We start from the raw sequence: 22,207 nt of genomic DNA, 5'->3' as shown, positions 1-22,207 counted from the left end.
AGGTTAAGGCTCAACAAAAATGTTTCCACTCTTTGTTTTTAAACAAACAAGGTTTGGTGAAACCAAACCACTGCTGCCCTAAAAACCTGGAAACAAAACAGACTCATTGATTTTTCATTGTCCAATCTTCAGAGAAATGCTTTCTGTTGTTTCAGACCAGAATGGTTAATGTTACTATGATAATCCTCAGCGTATCCATTCCAGATTATAATATAGTAACTGAAACATACATACATAAATACAAATAATTTAAAAAAATATTTTCCAACAGCTGTTTTTTCCCAAATAAATTAATAAGAGAACAATCTCTGAGGCTTTGAGTGGATCTTATACTAAGATATAACATGCATGAAGTCTAACAAGCACATGAGTTATGAATCTCATACATCATAATTATCAGGTGCAAGACAAGTCCCTGTTCTGTTAATAAGGATGTTAATTAGCAGTTAATTGACTAGTTGATGGAATTTCCATCGACTACTCGACTAGTTGATAGGCACTTCTGCATTCCTCCTTTGAAATGTACAAGAGCCCCCTACTGGGGCTCTCATACATTTCAAAGGAGGAATGCAGAATTTTGTGTGTAGCGGGGGCCAGTGGGAAGTCCCACTGATTCCAGGCTGCACACAGATGCCAACTCTGAAATGCATAAGAGTTCCCAGCAGGGGCTCTTGAGCATTTCAAAGTAGCAGCGCAGCATGGAGCCCGGGGTCAGCAGGGGATTCAGCTCCATGTGTGCTGTGTTGCACAGCTGAGCCTGGGATCAGCTGTGTGGCGCTGCTACTTTAGAGTACCCCCTGATAGAGGCAGCAGGGGGGGGAAGGGGGAGGGAGAGAGAATTAACTAGTTGACTTGTCGATTGAGTAAACAATAAGCATTTGCTTATAGGATAGTCAACTAGTCTTTAACATTCCTAACTGTTAACTTTTTTAATTACTTTATTGCTCCATGCATCTAAACAAAGCGTTGATTCCAATATGATGTTCACTTTTTAAGTATAATTTAAATTAAAATATTATGCAAGACTATATCATTTGCAATGCCTTAAATTACCTTAATTTCAGCATGGTTTCAAAAGAGCAACACTGTATGTTCAATGAAGCGTGTCAAATCATAATAATTCTAGGCTCTAATATTTCTTAATATGGAATGATCTCCAGCTACTTTTTCATAGATCATATTTTTAACTTTATTCTATGAAACACATACTTTTTCATTTACATCTACCTACATGTCTTAAAATAAAAGCTACTTTAAATGCTTTTACTGCCACTTTACACCATCCCTAGTATATGAAATTTATAAAACTCTTAAGTTATTAACTCCCCGGTAACTAGTGCTAATACAATTTCAACATTTTTGTGAAAATATTTTGCTGCATTTCAGACAGCTTTATTATTGCCAATCAAGAATCTTTTTATTATCAAATGCATCTTTAGGTACCTTTAAAATTCACTGCCATATATATGGCAGAAGTCCTAAATGCTGCATGGTGAACTTTTGCTTCCAGATTAGAAAGATGACAGCATCTTCTCAGTGAAATTCCATTAGAGCAGGGCTTGGCAATCTATGGCTTGTGAGACAAATACGGCTTACTAGGGAACCAGATATGGCTCTTTTGGAGACCCAAATCAGCCCCCCAGCTCCTCGCCAGCAGGGAGCCAGCGCTGGCGCGACAGACTTACAGCCCCCCACAAGACTGAAACACCAGCACTGGCGTCCTGTGGGGAGGGGAGGCTCTGAGCCTCCCCACTAGATCTGGCATGCGGGGAACAAATGGAGCCAAAAATGGCTCCATACACGCTGCCCTTTTCCTTCTCCCGGGACACATACACTTCCTGGAGGCTTTCCTTATGAATCCTTCATAGAGGCTACCTTCTGGTGAATGGGAGCAGCGGGAGGCCGTATTACACGGTGCCTGTGATGCAGTGTGAAAATAAGTAAGTGCTCCCCCACTCCCTCATGCCCAGACTCCACATCCCCACTCTCTCACTTACCCGCCTGGCCAGACAGACCACCCCTTGGCCAGACAGCCTGCCCCCAGCCTGCTCCTGCCCCAGACCAGACACCCTGTCCCCTGGACAGACACCCTGCCCCCAGCCCACTTCTGCTCCCTCTTGCCTGGCCAGACAGCCTGTCCCCAGCCCACTCCTGCCCACTGCCCAGTCAGCCTCTCCCGAGCCTGCTCCTGGCCCCTTACTCCAGCCAGACTCCCTACTCCCAACCTGTTCCTGCACCCTACCTCCACCCACACCTCGCACTCGCATCCACTCCTGCACCCCACTCCCACCCAGATCCTGCATCCCCATCTCTATCCCATTCACTGGCAGCCCTATCCCGCACAATTAACCCCTCATTTCTGGCCCTACCCCAGGACCTATGGAGCCCACAAAATCCACTAACCCTAGAATTCCAGAAGAATAAATCTGGCCTGAGGCCTTGAACCTCAGTCCTCCCTGCCCCTCCCACCACACTGGGGCTGGACCACCAGGGGAGTTAGGAGTTGGGGGTTTCTGGAGGGGTTTTTTTTTTTTGGTTTTTGGTCGCGGCGTCATAACACTCCAGCACCACCCCACACACCAACTCTGAGCCCATCGTACACTTGAATCTCCTGCCCTGAACCCATCATACCCCAACATCCCCAGACTTCTGCATTCCACAACCCCAGTTCGCTGCCATAACACACCTGCACTCCCATACACCCTGAGTCCATCATATACCCAAATCCCCTGCCCTGAGCCCCTCATACATCCCAATCCAGACTCCTGCACCTCCACATCCTCAGCGCTCTGCCTAAGACTGACAAAAGATAGCCTGACTATGAAAACATGCAGCAGCAGAAGTCCCATTAAATAAAGTCAGTGTGTACAATGTTTCATTCATGTTATCAAATGAAGGGATCTACAGGTCATAGTACCACAAGCTAAATATGAGTCAACAGTGTGACACTGGTGCAAAAAAAGCAAACATGATTCTGGGATGCATTAACACAGGAGTGTTGTGATCAAGACACAAGAAGTCATTCTTCTACTCTATTCTGCACTGATTAGGCCTCAATTGGAGTATTGTGTCCAGTTCTGGGCCCCACATTTCAAGAAAGATGTGGAGAAAATGGAGAAGGCCCAGAGAAGAGAAATACAAATTATTAAAGGTCTAGAACACATGAGCTATGAGGGAAGGCTGAAGGAATTGGGCTTGTTTAGTTTGGAAATGAGAAGACTGAGAGGGGACATGACAGCGGTTTTCAAGTATCTAAAAGGGTGTCAAAAGGGCGGGGGGGAAGGGAAGGAGGGGAGGATTGTTCTCCTTGGCCTCTGAGGATCGGACAAGAAGCAATGGGATTAAACTGTAGCAAGGGAGGTTTAGGTTGGACATTAGGAATAACTCCCTAACTGTCAGGGTGGTTAAAAACTGGAATAAATTGGTTAGGGAGGTTGTGGAATCTCCATCAACTGGAGATACTTACGGGCATGTTAGACAGACATCCATCAAGGGTGAGCTAGAGGGTGCTTGGTCCTGTGGTGAGGGCAGGGGACTGGACCTGATAATCTCTTGAAGTCCCTTCCAGTTTTAGTATTTAATTATTAATCATTATGTCAATTATCAATAATATTAAGTTGTATATTTTCAGTCATGCAAATGGGCATTCTTATATGGCTCTTTGTTGATCACTTGTCCTGAATTTTGATCGAGTTTGGCTCTTTGGTTTGAAAAGGTTGCCAATCCCTGCATTAGAGTATCTTTTTCCATTAAATAAATATTACAGGAGCCTGTCAACAGGTGATTCATAAGCAGAAGGAAGGAGGGCAATCAAGAAATCCTAAATATCCAAGACCACATCTGAGCAGAATTAAATGTACTCTATACATAGCTTCTGGCATTTCAATTGCCCATGTTAGTTACAAAGGTATTGACTGTTCTCCATCATTTTCATATTATCCCAGCTACCGTGTTGTCATTTTATGGTACAATGGAAAAGTGGTTTTAAAAAACTGAAGAGAAATCTCACCTGCAGAGGCACCAGAGGACAAACCCGAGTCCACAGTAAGGGTCCAAACAGATAGCTACTTCTCTAGAGGGATAAAGCTCACACTGCAGCTTAATAGAACGGCAAAAGGCACTAGTGGCTGCATGGGACATCTGGGAGACAAGACAATAATTCAAATTATGGACTATGTCAATCTGCAGGTTTATTCCCAAACCACTGCTATTCCGTAAATCAGGAACAGAATGAAGGAAACAAATTCATATTAAACTTTGTACTCCGCATGAACACTTATTTCAGCATTTTCACCTAAAATAAGTTCATTTTCTTTCAAGAGGTCATCCAAATAACCAGTCAAAGAAAAGGAAGATAGAGCATCATAAGTTGAATAGGTAGGACATGGTCATGAGTGGCTCCAGATGCTCTCGAAATGATATTGAAAGCTAAGAAGAATAATCAAGATGGTAGAATTTTTATATAACAACAGCATAAGCAAAATAAAAGTATCATTTTGAATTTCTGTTAATCAGTAACACGCCCTCCAATTCTTAAACTCATAGCATAAAAATTGTAGACTCTTCTAGACTAAAATAAAATATGATTGTATGTGTGCTCAGTTCATTTTGTTACCTACAAAAGAACATTTGTTTTTAGTGTGAAATTCCTACCTTTACTCCCGCTAGCATTCCAGTTGTGGACACACTAAAATCAAGATAAGCCAGTGTGTCAGGGTTAGAAGGTTTGTAGATTTGAGCAGGCCGCTTCTTTGGCAAGTCATCTAGAATAAATAAAAAATGGAAACATGTGGCATCTTAATAAGATGCAATCCACTACACGGATCTCTGAACCATGATAAGTTCAGCTGTAAAACAAAACAGGGCAGCTCTGGCTTTAATACTTACTTACCTGTATCTAGTACAGGAGGCCACGTTCTGACATCCACTGCTGCTGCTGCCTCTCGTGACCGTAACAATTTACATATTAATTGTGTAGTCATTAAACAGGCAGAGCGACTCACCTGGGAATTTAACAAATAAAACAAATAGAACACTAATTACTTCACATGAAAAACTGAGTAAGACCACGATTTATATTACAACAGGATATGTATGTGAGTTTGCCAGCTTATTTCCTGTAATTAGGAGAAAAGAACTTATGTCCCAAAAGGCAGACCCCTGAAATTTCAAAGGGTATACAAGAATTTTTCAAGAGTAAGCAATAATTGCACTTTGCTGCAAATTTTGACATTGAAGTTAATGGTGTATTAATAGGGAAAAACTGAACTTTTTCTACTCAACTTCATCATCCCGAGAAACCTATAGCAAAAATCATGACAAGAATATTCCCTAAATGAAGGCAATACATGCTTGTTTTATATAAATATTTTAATAAAATGAAAATCCAGCTTTACACTTACAATCTCCAGTGGTTTCAACCTATAATAGCTGAGTGCTAGCCATGTACTCATGATTTCTCGACTAACTCAAACAAACACGATTCTCTGCAGGACCACTAGAGACTTAACATGGGTTGTATTTCAGAAAGTTCTGGTATTTCAAACTGTTGCTCCAGACCAGTTATTTCTCAAGTGACACAGTCAGTTTACCATCTCATCTTTGCCAACATTCAACTATAGGCTCTAGTGGATTTTAGATTTACATATGTTGGGAATTACTCTGTATTTGAGAATGGGGAGTTATTTTACCAAATACATTACATAAAGTGTAGCAATACTAGAAAGCAGGATGCTGTTTGAAAAGGTATTTAATAAAGTATATTTAAACAAAACTAATACATTGCTGAATATTTTAAAGCACAGCACAGGAATAATTCAAAACAAAACACTTTCCTTTCTTTACCACTCTTTCAGGGTCAGCGAAGAGAAGTCAGTCAGTGAAAGCATTCGTAATGAACGTATTCCTGGTGGAATCTGAGACACTTTTGGTTCCACACCTTAAGTTATTATCCCCAACAGCTGTGCAAAGTGACAACCATTCCATTCACTACCGTCAATACTATTAACAGAACTGACATTCTTATTCAGGCTTCCAGCATAGAGAAAAAGGTGATTTTAGAACCCCAAACAGAGATTTACTCATTGAGAGTTACTCCAGCATTGAACTGAGTACAAATACTGTTGCATTTCAGTCTCAAAGACAGTTTAGAGCTACACACTGGAACATTTAACGCCCACTTTTTGAAGAAATCACTCCACGAACCCCGTATTTTCAGCCTTTTATGCAAAAAGCTTTACCACATGAGATAAGGAATGAATAGCTTTCAGAAGAAATGATACTGATATAAAGATGGGTTGCGTCCCTTAGATCCGCAGTCATGGTATTCAGAGAGAAGTCTGATTTGTCTTCTGTACCCCCAAATTTCACCTCACTTAAAAACTACTTGCTTACAAAATCAGACATAAAAATACAAAAGCGTCACACCATACTACACTGAAAATTGCTTATTTTCTCATTTTAGCCATATAATTATAAATCAACTGAAATACAGTATAAATCTTATACTTACATTTTAGCGTATAATATTTTGAGAAGTACAAGCAAGTCACTGTATGAAATTTTAGTTTGTACTGACTTCACTAGTGCTTTTTAGGAGCCTGTTGTAAAAGTAGGCAAATATCTAGAATTGATTTTCTCACTGTAAGACCTCTCCTACTAGCGTACAGCTGGGTAAGAACAAGGCCAACAGCATGTGCATGTGGGGAAGAAAGTCCAGTGCATGTAGACTCTTCCACCTTCTAAGATCTCATGAATTCTCTCAAGGGGTATGTCTACACAGCAAAGTTATTTTGAAATAACAACCATTATTTCGAAATAACTTTACTATCATCTACATAGCCAAACCGCTATTTCGAAATAGCGGAGTGCTTATTTTGAATTTGGTAAACCTCATTCCACAAGGAATAACGCCAAATTCGAAATTTCTATTTTGAAATAAGTGCTGTGTAGACACTTATTTCGAATTAGGGGGCCTCCGGCATTCCCAGGGTGCCCTGGTGGCCACTCCAGCATCAACCAAGAACACTCTTCAACCTCCTCCCCTCCCCGGAGCCCTTAAAGGGGTTCACTCTGGCCACAGTGCCTGTGCCAGCTCCAAGCCTGCCGGCCAAGAGCCAGCAGTCACTGCCCCTAACCCAGTGGCCCCAAAACATGAGCCAGCAAGCCACTGGCAGCCAGGCCTAGACCACTCCCCAGGAGCAGTCTGCCCGCTCCCAGGAGCTTGCCAGGGCCTGGAGAAGGCGGGCACCTTCCTTGTCCAGGGTGGAGATCAGGGTAGACCGTACTCAGGTTTGGGAGGGATGCCCCCAATGTCCATGATCTCCACACTAGATGGAGGAACATGGCTGTCTATGGCAGGATAGCTGCCAGCCTGGCCACTAAAGGCCACATGCGAACCCAGGAGCAGGATTGCATGAAAATCAAATTGGTCTAGTGAGACCCCCCCAACCCTGAGCTTCCCCTCCCACTTCTTCCCTTTGCTTCCACCTTCCAGATTCCTCCTCCCAGGTTTCCCGCTTCCCTCTACCACCCTCTCTTCTCCCCTCTCCCACCTCCCTTCCCCAGTCTCACCAGAGTTTCACTTTCCTTCCCCCAGTTTTTTTAAATAAAGAGAGTTTGTGTTTATGAAAATATGTGTATTTTATTTGACATTAGGAAGGGGTAGTTAGGGAGGGGTAAGTGGAAGGATGTGAGGGAAGAATGAGGCACAAGCCCCCAGTGGGGCAGACCAGGTAGGCTCTCAGTGCTCCTCAGGTGGAAGCTCTCCTGCAGGGCCTCCTGGATACTGACAGCCCCCCGATGGACCTCCCAGATGGCAGCCTGCAGAAAGTGCAGCCAGGCTCACAGCAACGCGTCCAGGAGAAGCACCAGAGTGCCCAGGGGCAGCTCCGGCTCCATTTTGCAGAGTGCTGTGATATCCCAAGTGAGGGCAACCAGAGCACGCAGAGACAAAATGCTTTGCTGTCCCTCATCGAGGTAGGCAAGCAAGCAGGGAAAGCTGAGAACTGGCTGTCCGGGGGGGTCCCTTTAAGCACAGGCCTCAGACAGTCTCAGGCAGCAGCCACACAAAGTAACTCTTGACCTGATGCCCTGCTGGACCTGGTTCCGGCTAGCCTTAAATGTGATTCAGAGTCCACTCAGTGTGGACACGCTATTTTGAAATAGCAAAACACTATTTTGAAATGCATTTTGTGTGTAGACGCTTTATTTTGAAATAACTTATTTTGAATTAATTATTTTAAAATAAGATATTTAGAAATAACGCTGTAGTGTAGACATACCCTCTGAGAGTATCAATGCAGGCTCTGAGTGGAGAGGGTAGCGGCAAGACTCCTAAAAGAACCACTCACTCAAAACAGCATACAGTATTCTAAGCCAAGATAACGTTCACTTACTCAGTACTACCTTGCATAGGCTGGGCCAAAACACAAGCACTGAATGAGGGACCATTGAAGGGCAGCTGGGTATTTCAGGAACTGTGTTATGTTAGCCAAGACACTCAGGAATGAGTGCAGGAGCTCTGACCCTCGAGGGTGTCCCAGGCTAACTCCCTGATGGCAAGTCTACATAGCAGGAAAAAAGTCGAATTAAGCTACGCAACTTGACCTACGTCAATTGCATGGCTTAATTCAAAGTAGCTTAATTTGGCTTCTGGTGCTGTCTACAGAGCAGGAAGTAGAAGAACAACACTCTTCCTTCGACTTCCCTTATTCCTCATAAAATGAGTATTACAGGAGCCAAAGTAAGAAGTCCTCCAGCTCAACATTATTTCAAAATAATGGCTTGCAGTGTAGATACGCTCTCTGTTGTTTCAGAATAACATCAGTTATTCTGCTGTGTAGACATAGCCTGAGAAATGTACAGCAAACCCATCTCCACTTCCTCTTAGCCTGCCTGCATTTCCACCATCCTATTACTGCACAGTCTGTTCCACAGACTTTTAGACCTCTAGCCACAATACAGTTAGATCACAATACGGTTTGATTTCTTTGACTACTGCCTGGGCATCGGCAAAGCACAGTTCTAAGGGACGAATTGCACTCTCAGATGCAACTGCCATTTTCTTAAAAAGGAGTTGAATTGACGGTACTAGACAGACAAAATTTTTCCTTACTACGGTAGCAACACAGCAGAATACTGGCAACAGCCTCAATATTTTCATCTCCTCAAGGTCATTCCTCTTCAAAATGAGAGGAATCTTGGTGAAACAGAGCTGGACAGGCCTCTGATTCAAAGTGTCATTAGTAGGGCTTGCAATTTTTCAATTTTTTATTTTAAAAGTTAGTCTGCTGAAAAGAGCTAAATGATTATGAGACAGCTTAGGTCCCCCTGAAAGCTTGCCAGACATGCCCTAGCAGCCCAGCTTGACTATCAGAAACTGAGAGATCACTGAAGTGTTATTACATATGTTCAGTCTTAAAACATCTTGAGAGAACACAAGACCATCAGTAACATAAATAATAATGGTGCCATTAATCTGCTGATAACAGGCCACATTCTATTCCTATTGAGTGGCATCCTACTTTGTAAGTGGTCCCATTAATTTCAAGCCCTGCAAATCTGTGGAAATCTGCAGACTATGTTTGTAGATTGCAGATGAATGCTGATCCAAATTTTATACACAGAGGCCTGCAAATCTGTGGGCATCTGCTTGTATTCTGGGACCAAGTTAGTGGATGATAGATCAGATGTAGATACAGTACAGCTTTTGTATACACAGGGCTCTACAAATGGGATTGCTTGTCAGAGTTAGAGAACTAGATTGTTATTTAATAACACAGAAAAACAACATCAGAAATACGAGGCCGGTCCATGCACTCTTCTTCCTGAAACAGTATGGTCAATGCATTTATATCACTGCAACAAAGGTCAAAAATTGAACCAAAAGACAGACAAAAAAAATCCATGTCCTTCCTCTCAGGTAAAAGCTTGGATACAATGTAACTTCTAAACTGTTACTGCCCAGTCAGTTAAAAACAGGGATGAGGGACCTGGGGCTAGATGTGGCCCCCAGCTTGCCTGGATCCAGCCCCTGAGGCTCAGGGTCTCCCCCAGCATTGGCACTCCAGCTCTTCCCCCACCCATAAGATGGACCCCCGCCCCCCAGGCTCTGGTATGGGAGGGGGAATATTGGGAGTGTCTTTCTTTTCAGCCAGTGAGGGCTTTTTTTGCTTCTCACTTGTGTGTTGCCCCTGAACTGATTTTTCAGCGGCTCCCAACCCCCAAAACGTTTCCCACCCCTGGTTTAAAAGCTGCTAACTCAACTCAAACCAGGGGAGCCGACAGCCTCTGTGGGCAAGATGTAGGGGAGGGAGCTCTGTGCCCCCAAAGGGCGTGGCCTCGGGCAGAAGGGGCAGGTATGGGGCAGCCAGCCCTCAGTCCTGCCCGGACCACAGTGCACCCCTCCCCCCGCAGCCCTCACAGCCTCCCAGAGCACACAGTGCAGCATTCCCATCTCCTCAGGCAGCCTTAAGAGGCCTGGAGTGGACTCCATGGCACTCTAGTTGTGATTTAAAGGACCTGAGGCTCAGGCTGATGCCGTTGCTGTAGGCCCCTTTAAATGGCTAGACCTGAGTTTAACTGTTCAACCTGAAACAGTTGAGCTAAGACAGTGCAAATAATAATACCAGGAATCCTGAGATACCTGCTTCAGAGTCATATACTGGAAAACATATCTACACAGATCTTTGAAAGAAGTGGTGTAAGTGTTCTCTCATCTGACTGTTGCAGTGTGGAGGTTGTGTGCTTTCAAGCAGTTTTAGTGTTCTCTAACCCCCTTGACTTTGTGGTACTGTATAGGATCAGGTCCTACAACATGAAGTATGAACCCACGTTATAAAACCTGTAGTCTTTTGCTAACTTTGATGAAAAAACTTCTGAAGAGTCCTTTAGTTTTCTATATTTAGCCCACTGCCTGCTTAAATGGCTTGTAGATTTCCAGATGTCTGCTCACCTCCACAATCATTTTCACTGTAGGTAATGTTGTTGCAATGTTCTGTGGATGCGGAGGTCGAACTGTTATTGGCACACAGCCCGCATACAGGCAACCATAAAATGCAGCAATCAGGTCAATTCCTGCATGAAGAACAAAACAAGAATCCTCACTTGAAAAATCAAATAATTAAATCACAGATATCCATGTCAGCATAAATGCTACTTTGAAGTAACTTAGAAGGTTAAATGAGCAACTTTATCTCTTTAACAGACTTCTTGTCAGTATTTGTTGAGCTTCACTGATTACTTTCATTTGTGCGGTTCTTTTATGCGTGAAATACCAAAGAAAGCCCCAAAGTCTAAACTACATGTCATCATTCAAATGAACTGTTCAGTTTTATTAACACCAACTTACCAGTTAAGAAATGTAATTACTGTTGATTAAATAAACTGCACAGTTTAAATTTACACACAAACCAGCATTTTAAAGAAGAATTTCAACACAATGAAGTTTGTGTTTTTCACTACTCTTGTGTGCTGTATAAGTAGAATCTCAAAGTTTCATTTAAAATTACTTTCAGCTTCCTTCCCACCCTGTTTTTTTAAGACATATATCTGTGACTTATTTTTCCAAAGTCCTCTAACAAAAACAGCACAGACAGAACTTTTAGGGGAGGTCACTCTGGGGTAGAGCATGCAAATTCTTCACCTGGTGGATAGACCAAAGCCACGTGGTCTCCATCTTGTAAATGTCCCCTTTCCACCAGCATGACTGCTATCTTCTCAGCTCGTTTATGTAGCTGGGCACAAGTTAGGGAGTTGGCTATTGTTCCCTGCATATTGAAATAAGTTAGTGTCAGAAGGATAGGTTGTGGGTTGAGTTTGAGTATTTCTTCCCAAATTGGTAAGTTACTGACTGAAGGCTTTCTTCAGGATGTATTTAAAAAAAACACACACACAGAGGGAGAGAAAAAGTCAATAACTATGAAGTTTAACTATGAAAACCTTCAGTTTCATGCCAAATTGCAGCTGGAAAAAATTCAAGGATATGACTACATCCCACCTCCCATCTCTTCACACTCCACCCAAAGCTGTGATTGAATCACTACCCTTATGGAAATATCAGTTACAATGAAGTATGCCCATATAACCAGCACTGCTTCCCTTTGTTACACGTGCTCTGCTCCCACATACATTCAGGAAAGTGCATTTTTACAAGAATTCTGTGGTACTCTGACACATTAGGATCTGTCTACGGTGAAAATAAAAACACCCACAGCAGCAAGTCTCAGCGCCCGAGTCAACCAACTTAGGCCCATAGGGTTTGCACTAGAGAGCTAAAAATAAGAGCTCAATCATTTTGCTGGGGCTCCGAAACCTGGTAAAAGGAGAGGGAGGCTCAGAGCCCTGGCTCCAGCCCAAGCAGGAATGTCTGCTCTGCTATTTTTAGGCCTGTAGCACGATCATATATTAGTTGACCTGGACTCAGACTCAATGCTGGGTGTTTTTTGTTTTTGTTTTTGCAGTGTACACATAACCAGAGTCTGAGAGGAATATTCTGTAAACTTCACTGTCTGCATGCTGGAAGGAAGCCAGATGGCACATTAGAAGTACTTATTAGAAGACAAGAGACACAACCCAGAAGAGAAGAAAACACATGTGAGGGGGAAAGAGATATGTTAGGAACAAAGATACACGTTAAACCAAATAAGAAAGAAACAAAGGTTTTTTTTGCACATGGGTAACAGACTAGACAAGTGGGATGGGGGAAGATAGCTCAGGAACAGATAATAAGCTATATAGTCTCTCACCTGAACAATCGACCTATTCTTACAGAAGTTAACTTTGGGTCACTACTCACATGGGGGCAGATAGCCCTTAAGTCTGATCACCACCACCACCATGTACACCCTGGCTTGGAGTCTCAGCAGAGATCCAACAGTGAACAACAAAGAGACTGAATTTCCCTGGAGGTGATTTTTCTAGGCCTGGACTGAGATAAATTGATGGGACAGCATAGGGAAGGCCTGCACAGCTATCGCCTATGTTGTACCTATTCTTTGGAGAAAGAGGGTTTCAGTCTCCAGTACTGTCATATGTGGCCCCTTTCACAAGCACTAATTTCACTTAAAAAACCAGACAAACTGAAGAAATTGAGAAAAAAAAAAGTGGTAAGGAAACATTTACATTTCAGGCTTCTACTGGATTATAACATGAGCAAGAGTCAACATGGCCTGTAAAAATATCCTTTCACATAAGAACGGCCGTACTGGGTCAGACCAAAGGTCCATCTAGCCCAGTATCCTGTCTGCCAACAGTGGCCAGCACCAGGTGCCCCAGAGAGGGTGGACCAAAGACAATGATCAAGCGATTTGTCTCCTGCCATCCCTCTCCAGCCTCTAACAAACAGAGGCCAAGGACACCATTTTATCCCCAGGCTAATAGCCTTTTATGCACCTAACCTCAATGAAATTATCTAGCTTCTCTTTAAACTCTATTATAGTTCTAGCCTTCACAGCCTCCTCTGGCAAGGAGTTCCAAAGGTTGACAACACGCTGTGTGAAGAAGAACTTTCTTTTATTCGTTTTAAACCTGCTACCCATTAATTTCATTTGGTGTCCTCTAGTTCTTCTATTATGGGAACTAATAAATAACTTTTCTTTATCAGCCCTCTCCACATCACTCATGAATTTATGGACCTCTATCATATCCCCCCTCAGTCTCCTCTTTTCTAAACTGAAAAGTCCCAGTCGCTTTAACCTCTCCTCATATGGGACCCATTCCAAACCCCTAATCATTTTAGTTGCCCTTTTCTGAACCCTTTCCAAGGCCAAAATATCTTTTTTGAGGTGAGGAGACCACATCTGTACACAGTATTCAAGATGTGAGCGTACCATAGTTTTATACAGGGGCAGTAAGATATTCTGGGTCTTATTTTCTATTTCTATTTTCTATACCTTTCTTAATAATTCCTAGCATCCTATTTGCCTTTTTGACCGCCGCTGCACACTGTGTGGAAGTTTTCAGAGAACTGTCCACGAAAAATCCAAGGTGTCTTTCCTGATTTGTCGTAGCCAAATTAGCCCCATTATACTGTACGTATAGTTGGGGTTATTTTTCCCAATGTGCATTACTTTACACTTATCCACATTACATTTCATTTGCCATTTTGTTGCCCAATCACTCAGTTTGGTGAGATCTTCTTGGAGTCCCTCACAGTCTGCTTCTGTCTTGACTATCCTAAACAGTTTGGTATCATCTGCAAACTTTACCACCTCACTGCTTACCTCTTTCTCCAGATCATTTATGAATAAGTTGAACATGATAGGTCCCAGGACTGACCCTTGGGGGACACCACTAGTTACCCCTCTCCATTCTGAAAATTTACCATTTATTCCTACCCTTTGTTTCCTGTCTTTTAACCAGTTCTCAATCCAAGACAGGCAAAGCATGTTAATGTCTGATTTCAATCATCTGATTTAGGCAGTTTGGGGGAATGTGGTCAATAGAATGATGAATTTGCTTCTTACTGTCTTAAGATAAAACAGGGTCATATTCTATCTGGACTACATAGTTGCAGCTTGATCTGGTAAGCTTTCTATTTGCCACAGGTAACAAATTAAAGCTACCTCACCATTTGTTGTAAAGTTGCAAACTGTGACTTTGATTCTTATCTGCTTCATTTTAACTACCCAATCTTCAGATACTTACTGGTGCTCTCTGTCTCCCATCCCCTTCCATTTTTCCTTCCCTCCCCGTCTCCTTTCCTATTTATTTTAGGTGTACACATCCTAAACTAATAACTCCGGTCATCTGAAAAAGTGGGCTGTGCCCATGAAAGCTCATGATACCATCTACATGTTTTGTTAGTCTATAAAGTGCCACCAGACCATTTGTTGGTTTTTTATAACCCTGCTAGTTAGCCAAAGAAAAATAAGCAAGATTAAGGGGGGTCATTCTAATCCTGAACACCATTTTGATACCAATATAACAGACAGAAGGACATGTAAAAATGTTGGGCAGAGATCTAGTATATACACCAATCATAATTTTCTAATCCTAGAAATCCTCAAATTTTATACTTATATAGACCAATATAGTTCTGTGACAGAAGCATAAGTTCTAATTTTGATAAGTAAATGTTTTAAAAATAAACCATACTCATAAGCATGCAGATTAACTTTCTCCCTGCATCTCCCCCTCCTCCATTTTCCTTGTAAGACCTAAGCTCACAGCCAAGATGCACTATTTTAGCTAAGGAAGAATTTATGGTCTCAGGACAGTAGGAACGATTCCTTTAACTGGGCAGAAAGGCTGTTGAGCAACATCAAGAACTATGCCTCTCCATGCTGGTATGAAAATATTCTGCCTATCAACACACCTGGCAATTGAGAATGCATTGGTTAGAACTATACAAAGCTGGGTATGCCACATAGCATAGAGTACACATTTGAGAGCTATTTGTGATAACTATCTGTTCCTCTCCCATGAGTGAGTGGTAAATACAGCAGCTAAGAAATGTAGAGAGAAATATATAAAGAGCCACATTCAGTTTTGTGGCTGCAAGCAGATGCAGTTTGTCTCTTAGGCTACGTCTAGACTGCAAGCCTCTTTCGAAAGAGCCTCTTTCGAAAGAGAGCGTCTAGACTGCATGCGGAACTTTTGAAAGAGCAAGCCGCTTTTTCGAAAGAAAGCACCCAGTGAGTCTGGATGCTCTCTTTTGAAGAAGCCCTATTTACATTCAAGAACGCCTTCTTTCGAAAGAAGCACTTTTGAAAGAAGGTGTTCTTCCTCGTGAAATGAGGTTTACCGCCGTCGAAAGAAAAGCCGCGTTCTTTCGATTTAATTTCGAAAGAACGCGGCTGCAGTCTAGACGCATGTGAAGTTTTTTCGGAAAAAGGCTACTTTTCCCGAAAAAACCCCTGAGTCTGGACACAGCCCTGGTGTTCATTTCTCTACAAGGTAAACCGTTAAAGTAATCGCCTGAATTTCTTACCCTACAATTAAGCAGCGTGTAAAGCACATGGTCAGGAGTCGTTTGAGCTCTCCACTGTAAAACTTCTGAGAGGAATAGGAACTAAAACAAAACAGAATGATAATCACAATACTTAATGGATTTTACTCAGTTTTCTTAAAAATAGGAAGCAATTTCTTATTTTCACTTTGTACATCCCATTTATATGTTCATACATCAATATCAATAACTAGTAAACTGCTGAACACTAGATCTCAGCATTCAACAGTGACCCTCAGCATCATTCATCAGTAGGGCTACATAAACTTGCTGCACTGATCTGTTTAGAAATCTAAGCTAACTGTCTGAAGTATGACTTACTGTACTTTCAAAGCAATAAGTTGGTTCTGAATGGTATTTCTGAATCTAAGCATGGTTCTAGTTTCATAGTTATTTCTAACTCTCCTCCTTCTCTAACTTACATTTAAAAAATCCTAATGTTTGTATTTTTGCCAGCTTACAATAACTACCTATCTTTTTTATGGTTGCAGAAGTGTTAACTGGCTAATTAACCTTGAACAGCCTTTTACAACATGGATTCATTACATATGCTAAACAATCTGTTCTATCTTCTGTTTAGCTATCACACTCTGTGACATAAAGAAGAGCTCCATATAAGCTCAAAAACTTGTCTCTTTTACCAACATAAGTAGGTCCAATAAAAGACATTACCTCACCCAACTTGTCTCTCTAATAATTACTTCTCTCCTCTCTGTGAAGACCAGAGTGGAAATGTAATACATTTAACATAACTTAAATAACAAAACTCAAGATCAACAGCATACCTACCAAATGAACTTCCTAGATTTCACCTGAAATAATAAAAATTCAGTACAGGACAACTTATAATAGACACACTAGAAAGTGTACACATCAGATAGTATACTGATCAAAATTCAAATTTCTAAATTAAAGTAGACATATAAAAATGTAGGAAATTCCTTCTCCTTATGTATTCTAGAACTCAAATTTTTATTCCAACAAAGCCAATAAATATGAAATAACAATACAGAAAAGTGAAGCTATTTGCAAGAGTTTGGATACTGAATTTAAGTAAAAGACAAGCTGTATTTGAAAAGATTTAACTTACTTTTCTGGCCTGATCATTGTCTTCTATCTGTCCCAGATCTCTGCCACTAGCCTGAGCAATTCTTTTTCCAGAGACCAGGTTCCCCACCATCACAGAGGCAGGCCCAATTTCTAGAATGTATTAGAAAAGAGCTAAATACAATAACATTATTGGGCTTACAGTTAAGAATTTTCATGATCTCTTCTCTTGCAGCAGGGGACATTTTCCCATGACTAACTTCAGTGCACAACTTTGTGAGAATATCCTAACAATTGAGCCTGTGTTTAAGACGTGTGAATTGCAAAAAACAGAAAAGCCATGAAAATCATGAAGTCTCATGTATTTCCAAAGACATCCATTGATGAAACAACAAGTATATAGTTTTAAAATTATATATTTTTTTCAAACTATGGTCAATGGTCCAATTGCGGCCTGCAGAAGTGTGGCCACTACATATTTCTAGTTCTCTTCCTTGTTTTCAGCTAGTAAGCTATCCTAGAAAAATCTAAAATGCATTAATATTTGAGGGAGGAGGGCGCATGGTGCAGCCCCAGCCTTGGAGCACCAGAGGAAGGAGAAGGGCTGCACAGAGTGGCTTCAGCCTTCCCAGCACCGGGGAGGGAAGAGACCACGTGGCTCCAGCCTCCACAACCCAGAACACAGGGAGGACGGGCACTGGGGACAGCAACACTCTGCTCCAAGAATGCCTACAGCAGGTGTTCTGGGGGCGGAGTGTGGGCGGGCTATGCCTGGAGTTTTGGGAAGGCAAAAGCCTTCCTCCGCCTACGCTACCGGACACCCATGGGTAGATGGTTCATACTATGAAAGTTTGAGACACCCATGATTATTAAATAGACTGGAGAAAGTAAAATCAAGTTTACAAGAAAGAAATGTACCACCACTAACATCTCACATACAAGCTGACATTATGTCTACTATTGCAAATTGGAGCATATTCTGATAAATATTACCACTGCAATTACCATATTAGTGATTGCACTTTCTGCTTTTAGGTGTGATTGCTGATGAAGTATCATGTGCATCAAGCTTAGACCTGCCCAGAATTTGCCAACAGAGTCAAAAACATACCAATATTTATGTTGGAATATGCACTATGACTTAGTTATCCTGTATGAAAAACAAAAAAAATACCCCCAGAGATCACCTCTCCTCCTGGAAGCTCCTTTACCATCTGCAAAGACTGAACACATCACATCCAAACAAAACCCACAGTTTAGGAACACACGGGCTGCGTCTAGACTGGCATGATTTTGCAGAAATACTTTTAACAGAAAAGTTTTTCCGTTAAAAGTATTTCCGCAAAAGAGCATCTAGATTGGCATGGATGCTTTTGCGCAAAAGCATCCGTGTCCAGTATAGACGCGCTTTTAGCCACTGGGCTTTCTTGCGCAAAAAATTAAGGGTCCTGTCTACACTGGCCCTCTTGCGCAAGTATTCTTGCACAAGAGGGCTTTTTCTCGAGCGGGAGCGTGAAAGTATTTGCGCAAGAAGCACTGATTTTATACATTACAAAATCAGTGCTCTTGCGCAAATTCAAGTGGCCAGTGTAGACAGCTGGCAAGTTTTTGCGCAAAAGCACCTGCTTTTGCGCAAATCTTGCCAGTCTAGACGCATCCACAGTGTTTAACTTAGTGGGGACGTGGCAACATGAGTCTGCCAGAGTGTCACAGCTAGCCAACATCTCCTATTGCTATCATTTTCTCGACAAGCCATTATCAGTCTCTGACACTTCCTTTTTATAATGTCTCTGCAAGGTTATAATGCCTTTCTTTGAGTTCTCAAGTGTTTGTCTAAGAGTGTCAAATCAGAGAAACAAGGGAACTGTTACTACAAAATATACTCTAGGTTCTATAATAGATGATACCTAAGTTTCAGGCACTGAAGAAGAAAACATGTCAGATGCCCCCATGGTATTTTGTTCAAGCAAACCATAGCCACAGGTCCAGACAGGCCTCCAACTATGTGAGTTCAAAATATGGATTCAGATTAAATTTTGCAGGATAGACATATCCCTGTTAGTGAGGTGACAGGTTATTGGGCTTGAGCCAACAGACTATTTATTCAACCCAAAGTCTGTCTATATTTCATACTGTAGTCTATTGTAGAGACATTCTCAATACAAGTTCGTTTTTTTTTTGGGAAGGGGGAGAAAAGTACTCTTACAAATTATCTCAGAGGGGTAGCCATGTTAGCCTGTAACTAAAAATGGTGAGTAGTCCTGTGACACCTTAGAAACTAACAAAAATATATATAGTATCTATCATGAGTTTTCGTGGGCAAAACTCACTTCTTCAGATGAGCTAGAAGTCTCTAAGCCCTGGTCTACACGAGGGAGTTATTTCAAAATAACCCCCTATATTTCGAAATAATAAGCGGAGCGTCCACACTACCAGGCCTGTTATTTCAAAATAATAGGCTGGTTATTTTAAAATCTGTCTTGCTTTTCTTGGGAAATAAGCTTATTTTGAAATACTTCTTTTGGGAGTTATTATTTTGAATTTAGCTTTTTTCAATATAATTTCCTAGTGCGGACATGCCACAAGGTGCCACGGGACTATTCATCTTACAAATTATATAGCTGACTTTGCAAGGGGCTGAGCATCATTAGCTCCCATTCACATTATCACATATAGCACTACAAAACAGAAAATACTAACAGATTATGCCCCTTTTCAGCTTACCTGGCTGTTTTTGTCGGGGTTTAGGCAGGTTTGTTACACAGGTGTGTGGGCACATCAATACATTACAGGGATGCAATGAGCCTTCCAAAAAAAGTTGTTTGGTTTCTGATAAGTGTATGCCACCTAAAGGGGTCTTCGGGAGCGTGTTTGCTGGTACCAAAGCTAAGCAGTAAACACCCACTTGATGGATACTGTCAATAGCCTAGAAAAATTGAAGCTGAAGTTAATGAAGTAAAGCTAATCACTGCACTTGTTAGCACTACAGTATTCATTAGGTTTTCTAAACTTCTGCAGAAGCAACCTGGCAATTACCTGCTACAGTAAACGCACTTTTCAGCATTATCAGAGGAGGAGAGGTACTCTTCACTGAGGGCATTCGAAAGCAAATTTACTTCACCATTGGTTATAGCCATTAAAAAACCTAGATTGTTAAAAAACAACCCACATAAATAGATGAAAATCAATTTAAGACCCTCATGAATTTCAGGCAAGTTGAGCTAATGTGCCTGGCTCTCTCCATAACCATATGCTAGCAGTAATTCATTACAGGAGGTCTACTAACTAAAGACAGAGTTCACAGGCAAATCTGATTTTAATAGGTGTGTGCTTTTAATGCAATTGTTGATAGGGACTCTATCAACTCAAAATCTAATTAGCTTCAGAAAGATCTAAAACCATTGTCAGGTGTCAGTCCTGCATCTAAACTCAGTGTTAACTTATGGAGTTTGTTAAAGATTTTTCCTCTCCCTGATCACTATGGCTACATCTACACTGCACAGTTATTTCAGAATAAGCTATTCTGGACTAGTTATCCCAAAATAGCTTATTTTGAAATAGCATGTCTGCGCTGCTATCTCAATTTACATCCTCAGGAGGAATAACTTAGAATGGCCCTGGTGAGGGGCTATTTCAAAATAGCAGCAGTGGAACATCTACACACCCCTTATTTCAAAATAGCTATTTTGGAATAGGCATTATTCTTCAGAGAATGAGGTTCACAGAAGAAGGACTAAGCCGTCCATTATTTCAAAATTATTTCAAAATAACAGAATTGCTGTGTAGATGCTCACATAGTTATTTCGGAATAAAAGCCATTATTTCAAAATAACTTAGCTGTGTAGACACACTCTAAGTGAAATTATCTTCAAATATGAATGGAAACTGACAAGGTATTCAGGCTGGCTTTCTACCAAGTGCTGTCAGATGCACAAGGTAAAACTGACAAAAACAGAAGTATTCTCTTCTGTAGCCTTTTATTTACAACAACTTTTTAGGTATTGTTTGGGGAAAAAAAGCAGCAATATGTACTTTTTGGAGGAAGGTGTGATTTAAGTTGACTGCATTCCTTTTAAATCAGTTAGGAAGTTTCAGCTCATTGTATTACCTATTTCGATGTCCTCTGTGATGAGATGGCCCAGCCCTTGGAACAGCTGGCTACACTCCGGAATAACTGAAAATTCAGTCTGAATGGAATTATTCTGACAACACAGTAAAGTCTGGCTCCGGAAATGTCTAGTGTATATGACCACTTCATTCTTAACAAATAAATGGGTTTTAGGAGACAAGCAGACTAATCTGCTCAGATGAAACTTGGAGATTACTCAACACCACTTTATCCCACTGAAACACTGTATACAGATGCTTCAAGGGGTAGCTGAGTTAGTAAACTCCAGTCATCTGAAGAAATGGGCTGTGCCCAAAAAGCTCATGATACCATCTACATGTTTTGTTAGTCTATAAAGTGCTACCAGACCATTTGTTGTATATAGGTGGTTGGCCATAAATGATGACAGCTCCGTTGCTCTCCTGGCTGAAGAGGTAGCAAGATAAAAAGAGAGAGAAAAACCCTCTGAAAGGGGTTTGAAGAGGGTCCACACGAGCCTTGAGAGGAGGGTATTGAAGTCTGAGGCAATAACAGGCTCTCTGACAGGCAGGTCCCTGTCCATGGTATTTATAACCAGACAATGTACAGGTGCAGGGACTTGCGGTCTGGATGGAATATCTCCCCATGGTGCTGTAAAATCAGGTCTGTGCAATCAGAGCTGGATCAGCACCTGAATGGACATTTGCAGCAGGCCTGTCAGGCAAAACTGCCTACGCTTCCACAGAACCATGAGAAAGGTCATGGCTTTGTCTCTTTATTTGGGAAATCATCCTTGGGAATCTGTACAAAGGCAAGCTAGGCTTGGACTCCACGCAGAATATGGACAATGAGCCCTTGCTTATATCCCCTCCGGAGCAGAAAGTGACATCCTGGCTTTGCCTTGGGTGGCAAATGGGTCTATTATGGGAACCTGTTCCCTTCCACTTGTGATGGAATATAAGCTCTGTGTAGGGGATACTTGTGGTTGGTCATGGGTTATCTGCTCAGGAAGTCCATCTGCTCATTGCTGACTCTTGAGACACAAAGCACTAGCAGGCTTATCCTTTGTAGATGGCACATGTCCAGAGCTTGACAGCTTCCTAAGAAATGGAAGATCACAAGCA

General features: G+C 41.7%; 1 protein-coding gene across 5 annotated transcripts in view; it reads right to left on the bottom strand.

Moving 5' to 3' along the window:
• DIP2C (DIP2 acetate--CoA ligase C (putative)) overlaps positions 1-22,207 on the bottom strand; it is a 524,374-nt gene that overhangs the window by 72,347 nt on the left and 429,820 nt on the right. For all 5 annotated transcript variants that reach the window (XM_089776776.1, XM_006111894.4, XM_006111897.4 and 2 more), the window contains 8 exons: positions 19,721-19,922; positions 17,040-17,149; positions 15,932-16,012; positions 11,645-11,768; positions 10,955-11,076; positions 4,892-5,003; positions 4,654-4,763; positions 4,010-4,140 (listed from right to left, as the gene is read on the bottom strand). In XM_089776776.1, the coding sequence (XP_089632902.1) occupies positions 4,010-4,140; positions 4,654-4,763; positions 4,892-5,003; positions 10,955-11,076; positions 11,645-11,768; positions 15,932-16,012; positions 17,040-17,149; positions 19,721-19,922 (992 nt within the window). The remainder of the gene's footprint in view (positions 1-4,009; positions 4,141-4,653; positions 4,764-4,891; positions 5,004-10,954; positions 11,077-11,644; positions 11,769-15,931; positions 16,013-17,039; positions 17,150-19,720; positions 19,923-22,207) is intronic.

Source organism: Pelodiscus sinensis, chromosome 2 (assembly GCF_052426305.1).
Source record: "Pelodiscus sinensis isolate ZL-2025 chromosome 2, ASM5242630v1, whole genome shotgun sequence".
NCBI lineage: Eukaryota > Metazoa > Chordata > Testudines > Trionychidae > Pelodiscus > Pelodiscus sinensis.
This window is presented reverse-complemented; position numbering and strand designations above follow the sequence as displayed.